Genomic DNA, 13,807 nt, shown 5'->3' on the forward strand with positions numbered 1-13,807 from the left:
GGGTAAATGTATTTGGGTGGTCAATTAAATTGAGGGCATTGGATAGGATAAGTGTGTATTATTGTATAGCCTGTCTAGTAAGTGTAAGAAGGTACTCGGGATGCAATTGAAAGATTTGGGTAAGGGTGTGATAAATTTTAGTTCAGTCAAAGTATAACTTAAAGAGGATATGCATATAACTCATTGTAACCCCGCCAGTGTATACCACTAAAAGAAGGCGAGTGTGTCACTCATATAGGGCCCAGATTACCAGTGTTGGGGGTTATATATTTACTAAGGACACTACATGGTGGGGTATTTATCAGCTGAAGTTAATACCTCCTGTTCCAGGTTTTCATCCCAAAATGGGGAATAACATGCAGAATTCAAAGCTTACTGCACTGAATTCCACATGTATAGGTGTTTACCCGCATTTTCCCTCTGTACACTTTGGCAGGTTTCAACTTTACAATTGATGTATGCATTACAGCAAAACTCCTTTAAATCTGCACACTCGCTGTGCCATCTTAGAACCCTGTCTGCAACTTTCAGAATAAACTTTGCTCCTTAGTCCATTCCGTAGGACACCATCTTATGACCTCAGCAAGCAGCTAAGTTCATGGGCATAACATTGCTAGTGATCCCAAATTACTCGGTCTCCCCTTGCAACCTTTCTGCTTCCCCCGTAATTTCTCAGGGTAGCATTCCATTCCACCATTTTTCTGCTCATCGGGCCTTGCCAGACAAGGTTGAACCATATGGAAACTAGCCTTAGTCCCACACTAAAAGGGACAGCTCATTGGTTGAGATTAATTCAGGCATTCCATCCATAAGATGCTTGTTCTTCTAACTAAGTCATTCAAAATGAAAGCGGCTTTGTAGGCATGGGTCCTTTTGAGCACTGTACAGTAAACCTCAAATGGCACCTCACCAATAAGGCCAGTAAGGCCACAGTGAGTGTGGGGCAGGTCATGTTCCGTTCTCAGAGGATGTGAATTAACAGTTTGGGCTGGAGCTGCAAAATCACTTGAAACTTATCTACCAAAGTCCGAGGTCCACAAACCTAAGATGAAAAGTTATATACCAGAGACAGAGACCCTGTCCATAGACTAAGTTCCACAAACCATAGACTGAGGATATCCTAAGCATAGGGTCAGAACCACACAGCAGAGAACACCAGCCAGTCAGAGACCGAGGCTCTTGCCAGAGACAGTACTTCACACTACGGACACTCTAATCAGAGATTATGGCCTACCCATTAGAGAATGAGATGGATCTACCAAAGACTGAGGCCCACCCACCAGAGGGTAAGATCCACAGACTTAAACCCGAGTCTGACCCTTAAGAGACTGAGAAGCACAAACCAAAAATTGAGACTCCAGGACGCCAGAGAAAGCAATTACTCCACAATCCGAGAATCACAAACTAGAGTCTAGGATGACACTCCTAATAAATGAGCTCAACCTACCAAATGCTGAGAGCACCGACCAACAGTGGAGACTCCCAGTCAAAGACTGAGACCAACCTGCTAGAGACTGTAAGCCGGGCTGAGATTGCATCCCACATCAGAGCTACTTAACATAGACAGATAAATGAGATGGACCTACCGTAGGCCGAGGCCACCAGCTAGAGAGTAAAACTCATGAACCAGAGTCTGAGACTCATCTATTGGACACTAAAACTTAGAGCAAGACCCTCCCTAGAGACTGAGACCCATACACTGGAGTCTGACCTACAAGAGGTAGGGAGTGGGGCCCGTAAACCAGAGATAAGATCCTCTCCAGAGGTCACAACCGTGCTGTAGAACCACAAGAAACAGAGGTTTCAGAGAGCCACAGCCCAAATTGGAGACCGAGATCCACTTTCCAGAGACTGAGATTACCCTACCACAGACAGACTGACCTGTCAGAGACTGAGACTAACATCACTATGATTTAGACCCACAAGCCAAAGATGGAGATCCACAAACCAGAGCACAGGACTGCCCCTATGAATAACTCAGCAATCTAGGAAGCACGCCATCCGACTCTTCGATTAAAGGTGGGTTTCTGAATGTCAACGATAAAAATTGTGTTTATTGGCAAGTCCATACAAATGTCATCCATAGAGACACTAAAGTTATTTGGATACTTTATATGTGTCAGAAGACTGTATATGAACATATTTGTCTGGAGATTTACTAAATACCACATGCATCATCCCATGATGTTGCACACTTCTCAAGTGGTCACCAGGTCAAGACGCTGGGATTATCCTTTCATGCACTCACATGAGATCTCTCTGGGTCTTCCGTGTGCCATATATCTGTATGTGTGTAAGTGTGTGTATTTGCTTAGCACAAGACTAGCTGTAAACAACAGTGCACTGTAGGTAGTCAGAGAAGGGGTGCAACTAGAGAAAATCAAGTACATCTTGTGGGACGCAGTGCGTCTCTTGATGCTAACACTGTGCCAATTGTGCAATAGATTCTTTGATTTAGAGTAAAATGTCCCTAAAGATATTTTCATCTCCCCCAGAAGGAAATGGAGAAGGAAACAACTTTGACTCATCCATGCAGGATGGAATACCAGATCCCCTTGGCCCTTCTGCCTTGGATCTGAAATGTGTGTGTTTTTTATGTGTAGTTGCAAAGTCTGAAGAGAAGGGCAGAACATCGTAAAAGAAGACTGCAGACCGAAAGTACAGAATTGGCTATGATAGAAAGACAAAAATGTCTATCCTCACCATGGCTAACATATGGAGGATGCAAAGCAGAAAAGGCATGGTTGAACGGCAGCAACAATGTCAGTATGCATCCGCAAGCATATTATGAAGTGGCGTCTCTTTCAAATTACTCAAACAAGGTGGACCATTGTTTCAAGTATAACAATGAAACCCAACAGAATCACTTATGCTAAGTCACAGTTGTCCAAAATCTCTCTGATATCAACCCTCGCCATTGACAGTGCAGTGTCAGTCCCTCTACACTGGCCAAACCCAGCTGCCAAGGTCCAAGAGCCTTTATTGCTCATGTTATCTCGAGAGCTGTTTGGAAAGTAGCTTCTCCTGGATTTTGCCCAGAGCACTAAGAAGAGTGATTGGCCGATAATTGTTAACATCATTCAAGCCGAGGTTCTCTGTCTTCAACTGAGAGTTTGTTGTCACCTTTCGTCCTGTTTGCAGGGAATGCTTTATCAATTCCATAACTCTGTCTGTGATGACCAGGACTAGAGATATCAAACCACCGCTGGGCAGGGTCTGTCAAGAGTTACAACCAACTCCCTCCATGGTCACTGGTGTTAAAGAAGACTACAGAAGGAGATGTGGAGGCATGTTATGGCACCAGAATATTGTGAACTAAATACCGTCTGACAGAAAAATTGCGTCCTAAATTTTGTTTACAAAAATATCACCTCATTTAAGTTAATAATATAAAATCTACATCCTGTGGGATAGTATTTTTGTAAATGATGTTTAGGACACAGTAACTATGTCAGACCGAATTTTTGTCCAAGATTTTTTTTTAACATACAACCGGAGCAATCCAGTAATAAGTCTACATGGAGGAGAGGTGGAGGAAAACATTAATACTTCAAGGGATTTCAATGGGATTTCATCCCCACATAAATGCTTTGTACCTTGTAGAAGAAAATACTATGTAATTCCAGTAATTCTGTTAGAATTGGAAAATGTCTTGGTAACTGCTGGCAAGAAAAAATCTGAGCCTCGGCTATTAGGGGAAAGAGATAGCGTACTTTGACCAGTGGTATTGCTTGTTTCTATGTTTTAGTTGTACTTTATAAGATTTTAATGTCAGATTCCAAATAGGCTTTCTGACATGTTTTACTCCAACAGTCGGGTTCAGAGTTTTTCATTTCCTAGTGAATCATTAGACCATACATTATGAGATTTGATCGAGTTTTGCTCAGCAGCCCAACCCACTTAATTAGGACAGTGTTAAAAGAGTAATTTAAGTCCTTATGACAAGTTTTACCATTAACCGAATTAACACACAATTCTACACATTAGGACAGATGCTGCCTAAAAGCTCCAAGATTAATTTTCAGCTATTGTGAGATATAGTTGTTTTGGACAGACTTGCCTTTTCACATAAGTGGTGTGAAAAGGGACCAAGTAGTGACTGTCCAGCAAAGAAAGAGAGAGCCCCCCAAGGACAGTGCTCCTGCAGGTCCAAAGCCTGTGCCTAGGACTGGCTACTATTTGTACAAGGCCTAACATTTCAGTTGTTTAATGAACTCCAATGCCTTGATGTCTACATGCCTGTTGAAGTCACTTGCAAAAACAACCTTTTCATAACTTAGTGCAACATGACCAGCCCCAGGGCATCTTTTTCTGATCTTGTTGGGCCATTTGCCCCTTCAAAAGTAAGACAGAGTTCTAGGGATATTAGAATAAGCATGTAATGACATGTACAAAACTTGTTCCTGAGGGTTTGCAGATATTCTATCAAATCAGTGCCACCCCTCCTCATCTCTCGAGCTGCCTGACTCCGTTTTCTAAGTATATGACCGTGCAATGACAAGAGTATGGCTTTTCTTCTAGATGCATCTGATGATGATAATGATCGGCATGACTATGAAGAGATAGATGAAGTGTTAGCATCCACCATAAAGAAAATGAATGAAGCTGTCCTTCACTATTAAAGCACCTTTGGAGTCAAAGGTAAGGACCCTTTCTGCTGTGTCTGCTCTTAAAACCTTTTAAGGCTGTGAGGCTGTAAGAAGAGAAAATAAGACCCCACAGGAGGACTGATACTGAAGTCTATGCTTGCTGTTTATTACTTAAAGAGAAATGTATTCCAGCCACAGGATGTAAGATGATATGTAATCAAACAAGTGGGCATGAGGGATAGGAAACAAGATGACAAAAGTCTGACTACTAAGCGTGTGAAGTCTTGATCAAACATTTTTAGTTTCAGTGGGTTCTTGGAAGCTCGCAGTATAATGCGTAGTCAGTGCTTAACTTCTAAAAAACATAAATGCCAGGGCCCTTGTCAGGGGGCCTCCCCAGCTTGCACCGCCCATTGCCACTGCAGGCATTGCCAGTCATAGTAGCTATACAACTACTAACCAGCACACTGCTATAAGTGTGACAATTCAGAATATTCCAGGCCCTCAAAGCTATAAAAATGGCTTGGGGGCAGATATTAGTTGTTTTTAATGTATACAGAATTAATAAACAATTGCTGTTCTGCTCATCTCTAAATTATACAAACAGCGCCACCATGTGGCAACTGTCATAAGTGCTGGTGTTGACTATTAAGTGCCGATGCCAGCACCGGAAGCCACCTTCTCAAATTAAGCACTGCGTGTAGTTTACATTAGAGGCTGACTAACATATAGAATTATAGAAGAGTAACAGTGAATAACAGGGATTTTTTTAACTGAGGTGTTCTGAGTGACATTAAATAGGCAAGAACAAAGCTCAACTTTTCACTCAGCAGCCCAAGTTGAAAATCATCCGCTATTTACTGTGTACATATTTATTATTTGTTGTTATGTTTGGCCCCGTAAATTATCTGCCCCTGGTTTCAGTAGCTTTCCAGAGGAAGAGGAGTAATGGGGAAGCTATACAGAACATGGCCTCCCCACTGAAAGATATAAAAAATGGTTGGCCTTCTGCCATTCCACATCTACCCTCCCAAATCCCAAAATAAACTTACCTGTACTCCTCCCACCCACCGCACCACACTCTGCATTGAGCCCCGCCCTCTTGCCACCTTCCCCAGCACTCCCTACATTCACATTGCCTTGTTGCACCCCTATCCGTATATAAAAAAAAATACATGGCCTTCTGGCTCCCACCACCACCACCACCACCAGTGCTTTAAATGGTCAGGTACTCTCTGGCACTGGGTACCTGCACTTCTTTAATTGGAAAGAGAGAGAAGCAGCACTTCTCAGCATGGTTACAATACATTCAATATGAGAGTACCAAAACTTTTCAGGAACAAACAGGTACTCTGGACAGAGAGTGCCAGCACTTCTATGTTTCTATTTAAAGGAATGGACACCACCCTCTGGGCATTCCCTCCTGCACCCTGCCAGTGCCTAGCATACATGATCAGAGAGCTGGCTCCGTGATCTAAAGCTTGTTTTACCCTGTAAGCACAGACCTAAAGAGAGCCAAGCTGACAGTGGAATGTGTTGGTTGATGCAGGTACAGCGCTGTCCATGGTGTGCTGCCTTCCTCGGTTCCTACGAGACACAGGATAGGCCGAATAAGGTGGGGGATAGCTTCCTTTGGTGCAGCAGATGCAGTGACACTTTTTTCCTTTCTTTCCTCTTTTTCTTTTGGGCGTCCCTATCTTACCCAGGACACCCACAGTTGGGTGCCGGTGGGAGGCGGCCATTGTTATTTTTACAATGGGTGCCCCAGTGCCAACTGGGACTGCCACAATAGTGCCATCCTGGGTGGTTGACTCTGATGCTTTGCTCCCACCTGGTGAAAACAACTTTTTTCTGTGCTCCATTTAGGCGGCAGCACAGCTGTGTTCCCTGCCAGAGAGAGTAGAGGCAAGGAATTAGACTTAAATTCCGTGCCCAGATTCTCTCGGGCAGGGAACAAGAGGTGTCCTGGGGGATGGGGTACCAAGGGCGCTGTCTCTCTTTGGGCCCTGGGGCCGTTCTACCGCTCAGGGAGGGGGGACCTACACCCACATCCCATAAAAACAGTGGTCCTGGGGTATAGGTTCACCAGAGCCCTAGAGAGGCTCAGAGAGGAGGGGTTGTATGCCCCCTCCAAAAAATCATTATTTTGGCCCGGGTGGGTGGGGTCCTGGGGTCCTTGCTAAGGGTTTAGGAGTGGGGCCTCCCCATAAAAAAACAAATCAAGCCCAGGGAATTGGGGCCCGGGGCCTTAAAATGGCTCAGGGCGAGGGGACGTGCCACCTCCCCATAATAATAAAAGTGGCTCTGAAAATTAGGGTCCCTGTTGCCCTAAAGTGGCGCAAGGAGGTGGGCTGCATGCCCCTCTCCCCATAAATAATATTTGTGCCATCCCCCTCTCCGGATCTCATCCGTCCAGAGGAGCATATATTTGAAAAGGGTGCCCACCTTTTTTTTCCCTAGGACCAAAGATCATCTGCGGATCCTCAGCGGATCTGTGGTACCCTCAAACAAAAAATATTTCTGGCCCCTAGAGTTCCTCTGGGACCTTTCCACCATGCCTAGAGAGCAGGGCATGCCTACCCTGCCCACTATATGTTTTTTGTATTGTTTTTCCTGAACTGGGGAATGAGTCCTAAAATGGCTGCCTCCACTTCTTTGTTGATGTTGTGGCAGCCAATCAGATCCTATCTTTTGTTCTGGTGGATCCACGGAGGATCTGCATCCATATATATATATATAAATATATTTTAATCCTTCATTTCTCAAAAACTACTGAATACATTGAAAACAAATCACAAAAAGTAGACTTTTTGTATCAAGAGCTAGCTTACTGCCAAATTCGGTGTAATTCCGTTTAGCCAGAATTTTTTTCTCATCCCCTACCTAACGGATCAGCCACAAATTTTCCAGGAAGGAGCTGAGGTGGATGAGACTTTATTTTGGAAAGTTTCATGAAGATTAGTCAAACGGCACCAAAATTATTGGCACACCAAAAAATAATTTTCTATGCAACATTGCCCTTACTACCCAGTTTCAACCGCCACTGGGGAAATATATATATTATCTACTGGCGGTCCCAAAACGTGCTTTTCCTATGCATATTTCCATCAAAATATTAGACACAGCTAGAGTCAAAATAACTGAACTGAATGACACCAAATTTGGAAGAAAGCTAAATCTTGGTCTGGAAATCATGCTTTTTTGTGGTTTGCTGTAAATCCATTCAGTAGTTTTTGAGAAAATAAGGTACAAAATGTATGTATATTTCAGGCCGTGGAGGATCAGCAGACCTGACAGGTCTTGAGATAAGATCTGATTGTCTGGCACCACACTAACAAAATGTGGCAGCATCCATTTTGGGACTCAGAAACTCAGTCCCCTGTCGTGAAAAAAGTTTCAAAAAGACATATTAGGGGGCATAGATCGGCTATGCCTGTTTGTTTTTATTTTACTGCAGATCCAAGGTAAAATAAAAATAAAAAGTAGTGCTCCCGGCGTGGGCCTGGGCCCGGGAGCAGCGCAATGATTTCTAATTTGAAGAAGGGCTTGTGACCACTCCTTCTTGAGCCATATCCTGGCCCTGTGGACCCCATTCCCTATGCCGAGTCAAGCACTAGGGAGAGGGAGCGTGTGCCCCACATGCCGTGTCATGGCCCCCGGGGACCCCATCCCCTAGGGCTGTTGATACTTTTATGGGAAGGGGAGGAGTGTGGCCACCCTCCCTGAGGCTCATCCAAGCCCCAGGGACCCCATCACCAGGGATGTTTACTCTTTTACGGGGAGTGGGTGTGAAGCCCAGAAAGCCAACCCATGATATGGCCCTGGGGATCCCATCCAGGGGGGCTGGCTCAGTGATGGTATCCGTGGACCCCATCCCTTGGGACACTGTTGCTTCCCTGCCCACAAGAGCACTGGCAGGGAAGTCTTCTGAGCTCCCACCCGGAGATAGTATATAGGATCCTGCTGTTTGGGAGCCCAGTTTTCCATGGGCCTCCCTTCACACCCTGCAACATTAGGCATGTTGTAGCATGCCCCGGGTGGGCACCAAGTCACACTAGAGTTGAAAAAACAATTTACGTATAGTGTGGCCGGCTCTAGGAATGGGGCCACTTGAAGGGAGCCGGGAGGCCCTGGGGCTCACCCATGGCCCAGAACGAAAATAAAAGAGGAGGCTGTCCACTGGGACTTGGACTCTCGCAAAAGAATAAATAAATAAAAAATAGAGAATATTAATAAATGAGCAGCCTAAGCCGCTCATTTATTTCTCACTGCTTCTGTCAAGGAGCGCCCTTAATGCCCTGCAAGTACTAATTTACATACAATTGGCTGCATGGTGGTGCCCCGATCAGGGTAGGGGCACCGACAACATGTTTTTTAAGGATTGTGGGCTGGCTGCAGAGAGTGCAGCAGCACCCAATAAATACTTTAAAAAACATAACCCTATGTTTCCTGGGGTCTATAGAAAATGAAACAAATGACATTAAAAGAACCCTAAATATTCACTGAAAAAAGCAAAGGTTGAAGTTATAGTTTTAAATAGGTATTTACAAAAACCATAGACATTCACTGAAAGAAACAATTGTTAAAGGAATGTTATAGTTAGGTGGAAATGTGAGTTAAAACACCATTTTAAACTAACAAAACCACTGATATTCACCAGTTATAGTTATGTCAAGTAACTAGAACTCATGTCCTAAAGTAACTATAACTTTTGCCCTCACCATGCAGTGCTAATTATCTCCCATATTAAGTCACTCGTGACATGTTCTATTACATCATTGATAACATCACTTCAACATCTGAAATGACATCATTAATAACTATACTGTTCATGACGTGGGAGCAATGTATAGTTACTTTAAGACACGAATTATAGTTACTTGAGATTCAGTGGTTTTGTTAATTTGGAATGGTATGTTTTAATTGACATTTTCATCTAGTTATAACTTCCTTTAACCCTTAACCTTTAGCTTATTCAGTGAATAAGTAAATAGATAGATAGATAGATAGATAGATAGATAGATAGATAGATAGATAGATAGATAGATAGATAGATAGATAGATAGATAGATAGATAGATAGATAGATAGATAGATAGATAGATAGATAGATAGATAGATAGATAGATAGATAGATAGATAGATTCCAAATGCAGCATTGGAGTTCCACCGCCCAAAGTGTACAACACACAGGAAACAGCAACAAGCTTTTTTTTTTAAATTTATTTCAGAGTGCAAGGTGCAGAAATAACAAAAACATCTGGACAAACGGTCCACAAACTCAACCTTTTCAGTACTTAACTTGTGAAAGAAAGACTGCCGGGTCCCGAAACTGGTGCAATTAAATGTTGCCAAATGGATGCCTAGGCTGGTTGTTTTAAAAACCACCTCATACCTCTTTAATCCACTGCCTGGCACTCCCTCTCCCTTTATCTTACTCCTGCGGGTTCCTGCTTTCTCCTTTTATGACGGTTTTACCATCTTTCCAATCTGTGTAATTTCCATCTCTTGTGCTCAGTAAATAAATGATGCAGAAAAATAAGTGCCAGTCCCCAAAAATAAGTTCTCTGCCCCCAACTGGCAACCACCAGCTCAAAGTAACCACTGCCCTTGATCCTACCAGAGCCTAATAGTACCCTATTGTGGAGTACAATTGCATAGCAGTAAAACTATTTATGATTTCTCACAGAAGTAAATGGAGTGATTTTGAGCCATCTGGATATATGTACTGCTATAAGTAGCTTTGTAAATCAGACGGTATGTATTTTACAGCACCGTGGAAAGTTTACACAGCACTTTAAGATGAGAAATTTGTGAACCTGGCCCCTGGAAGCAAATCACATTTTAAGTTATCATAGTGACTCTGTGACACAGTGACTGAATACCTCTACCCAGAGAGAGCGAGAGAGAAGCTGCAGTTAAAAATACACACCCTTACTTTGAAATTGAGGTGGTCCATGAACACGAGGGGGCATATTATCAAGACAGGCGAAAAATTTATCGCCGCTTTAGCGGCAGAAAACGGCTGCTAAAACGGCGATAATGGGCTTGATAATATGCTCTATGGAATTCCAATTGAAGCCCATGTTAGATATGAAGGACGTCTAACCTGAGCTTCAATTGGAATTCCATAGAGCATATTATCAAGCTCATTATCGCCATTTTAGCGGCAGTTTTCTGCCGCTAAAGCGGCAATAATTTTATCGCCTGTCTTGATAATATGCCCCGAGGATCTTTAATCTCAGAATGCCTACAACCTGTCTTTTCTGCTGCCATTAGTGTTTTTTAGATTGTACATATGCTAAAAGAGATCTGATGCAGACAAAAATGATAATTTCACTGTTGTCTTTCAGATCAGTGATGTTTACCTCACATCTGGCATCAGTGCTCCAGTGATATGGAAAAGGCTCCAGGAGGAGAACTTTCATCGCAGACCAGACTGCATCACCATAGACGCCATCTTATTTCTGAGGGCAGACCATACAACCTGCCAGTCGCTTTCATTACACATAGCTACAAAAGGAATCCTTTGGTTAACCATGGAATAATGAGGTCCAGCTGCTGAAGCAAGCTTGGCTGAAGAGTTAGAAGTGTTCAGATGTATTTCTTGAAGTAGATGATGATGCGCTACAACAACATAAGTACAGTTTCTTCTCGTGCCATGCATTACCTCTATGCTGGAGTTTTACAATCTCGGGCTGTTTCCAACTGATAATGGATACTCTGTTTCTTTGGGCTTTTTTCCCTTTGTGGTTGACTGTTGACATCTCTGTACACTGGGGCAGACTGCGATACCACCTGGATGTGCCTTAAGGCCAGTTTGGTAGCTCTTACCAAATTCTCCCACACGTACTTCAGTCTTTATCATCCTTGAACATTGCCTTGTCTTTTGTGATGGAGCCGTGATGTCCTGGGGCAAGGATGGTATGGGGGATGCCGATAGACTGCAGCGCAGCAGGCCAAGAGGCTTTCAAGCAGCCGACTATCCGCAATTCGCCTGAGAGTGTGAATAACCAATCCACCTGGCTCTACAGTTTGGGAACAGTTTTCAGTTATTTCCTCTCTGCAGTTGCCATGACAATCACCCCCTAAAAACAAATTCTGGTGGTACGGTGTGTTTGAGGTCCCATAAATGTACATATATTTTGTAGCTTACACTTACATTTTCTGATCTGTAGTTTCATTAAATGACATCCTTTGAAACACTGTGGGCCCAATGTGTTAGTGGCCAGATCCCATCTCCGTACTGTGTTTTATCATGTGATGCTATCATGTACGCATGTCTGCACTGCGCCGGATGTTTCAATCCCTCAAAGCGCCTAAATTGGCCATTTGTCAAGGACTCATGGAAATAATTCTTCTTCAATATTCATTAAACAGGCTACATTAAGCGATTGATGAAAGTGGCGGCAAATGCAGGAATGGAGAAATCAAAGACACAGCAGACCTCCATCCAGATTCACAATGAACCGGTATTGCCACTGTTAAAGGGACAGAGGATGCCCAGCAAAAGTTGCACTTTGCAAACAAGGGGCAAAGGAGCATGTTGGACTTGTGGAGACTTTTGGCTTCTTCTCTGCTCCCTCCAGTACTCCCCTTCCCCAGCCACATCAACAGCAGCAGGCACCGTGGGAGCCATCCCACACGCAGCTTCGTCTTTGCAAATGTTTTATGGCTGACAGGTTTAGTCGGTAAACTGTCAATGCTTTGCCGTCATATGCCGTCATTAACCATTAATGTATCCCTTTCAAAAGTTAGAGCGGTGTAGATGGGATTGAACTCTTCCTTACTCGTCTTAAGGAGTCACATGGGCATATTTACAAGGAGTTTACGCCACCAGAACGTCACTTTTTCCGACGTGTTAACTTCTTTGCCTTATTTACAAGGCAGCGTTAAGCCATTTAACGTGGCTTAACGTCGCCTTGTAAATAATGCCCGTATTCACACAGCACTTAGCGTGAAAGGGGAATGCAGTGGGTGTTGCAGTGAGCGTTCCACCGCAACACCCACTGCTTTTTGATGCTGCCCTATATTTACAAGGTATAGGACAGCATCAAAAATACTGCTAGGGAATAACTTGTCTTAAGCAGGCGAGATAAGGAGAAATGTTTTATTTCTCCTCATATTTTGCTCTTTCCTCGTGTGATGCATTCTGCAGCACACATCGATAGAGCAAATCGCCTGTAAAGATTGCTTATGCGCAGGAAGGTGTACCTTCCTGCTCATAAACAATTGCCCTGCACCGCAGGCACCCTAGTAAAATGGCGCTATAGTGCCTGTGCTGGCGCCAAGGCAGCTTTTTTAGCAACAGAGCTAGGGGAAACACAGGGGTGCACTGCATTCTTGTGAATATGGAGCATCCCTGCATTTTGAAACTGTCGGAGCACGGTGTTACCAATTTTGGCGTAACCCGCTCTCCAACAATTTCTTGTAAATATGCCCCACAAAGTTGACACTGAAAAATTTGCAAACTGTCAACGTCATTTGTGTGTGTTTTTTCACCCTGGCAAATCCTCTCTTCTTGCCGAAGATGCTCTTGAAGGGTGGAAACGATCTGATGCCTCAGGCCCCCTGAATGGTATTTATACCTATATGTGGAAAAGCTTATATAGTCAATCAATCAGGCCAAGTGATTAGTAGCTTGTCAGAAATGTCTTTTCTTGCAGTTTCCTAGATTGAGCTGAACAAATGCATTTGTAAAGTGTAGCCATTTGAATATTTTGGTTAATGAGCGGAGTAAACTAAACCTTCTCGATGAAACACTTTGTAAAGAAATAAAATGTCCTAATTCCATATTAACAAGGATGTTTCCTACTTGAATCAATGTGTGAAAGACTGCAGCCATTACTCTGCTGGATTTCAGTCCCATAACAGCAGCAGCTTTTTTTCTTATAGTGCCACGCGTCATAACCTATCCCGCCTCTTTAATTATGAGGATATGTTGAGTCCCTACAAATTAATCAGCACTAAATGGGAGAGCTGCGTATTTGCACCACATCACCACAGATGCAGGAAACAGCTAGTTTTATTATATTGTCGTATTGCATAGGCTTACATCAGCTAGGCTTTTCTTTTTACTTCCTCTTAGACTTCTGCCTGGCACTTTCCATCTGACAGTTAGAATGAGCGTCCAATACTAGTTTTCTCTCTCTTTCTTTAAGCCTGACTATTGCTGGAGCTCGGGCCCACTCAAACATTTATCTCCAGATCGATGGTTAT

The 13,807-nt window shown here is 43.4% G+C and overlaps 1 protein-coding gene across 1 annotated transcript in view; it reads left to right on the forward strand.

Annotated features, from left to right (window-relative positions):
- THEMIS2 (thymocyte selection associated family member 2) overlaps positions 1–13,387 on the forward strand; it is a 279,768-nt gene extending 266,381 nt beyond the window's left edge. Inside the window, exons 6-7 of the mRNA XM_085647570.1 lie at positions 4,522–4,641; positions 10,942–13,387. Coding sequence (XP_085503696.1) covers positions 4,522–4,622 — 101 coding nt within the window. The 3' untranslated portion in view covers positions 4,623–4,641; positions 10,942–13,387. The remainder of the gene's footprint in view (positions 1–4,521; positions 4,642–10,941) is intronic.
- The last annotated feature ends 420 nt before the right edge of the window (positions 13,388–13,807 follow it).

This window comes from Triturus cristatus, chromosome 3_2, assembly GCF_964204655.1.
Source record: "Triturus cristatus chromosome 3_2, aTriCri1.1, whole genome shotgun sequence".
Classification (NCBI taxonomy): Eukaryota; Metazoa; Chordata; class Amphibia; order Caudata; family Salamandridae; genus Triturus; species Triturus cristatus.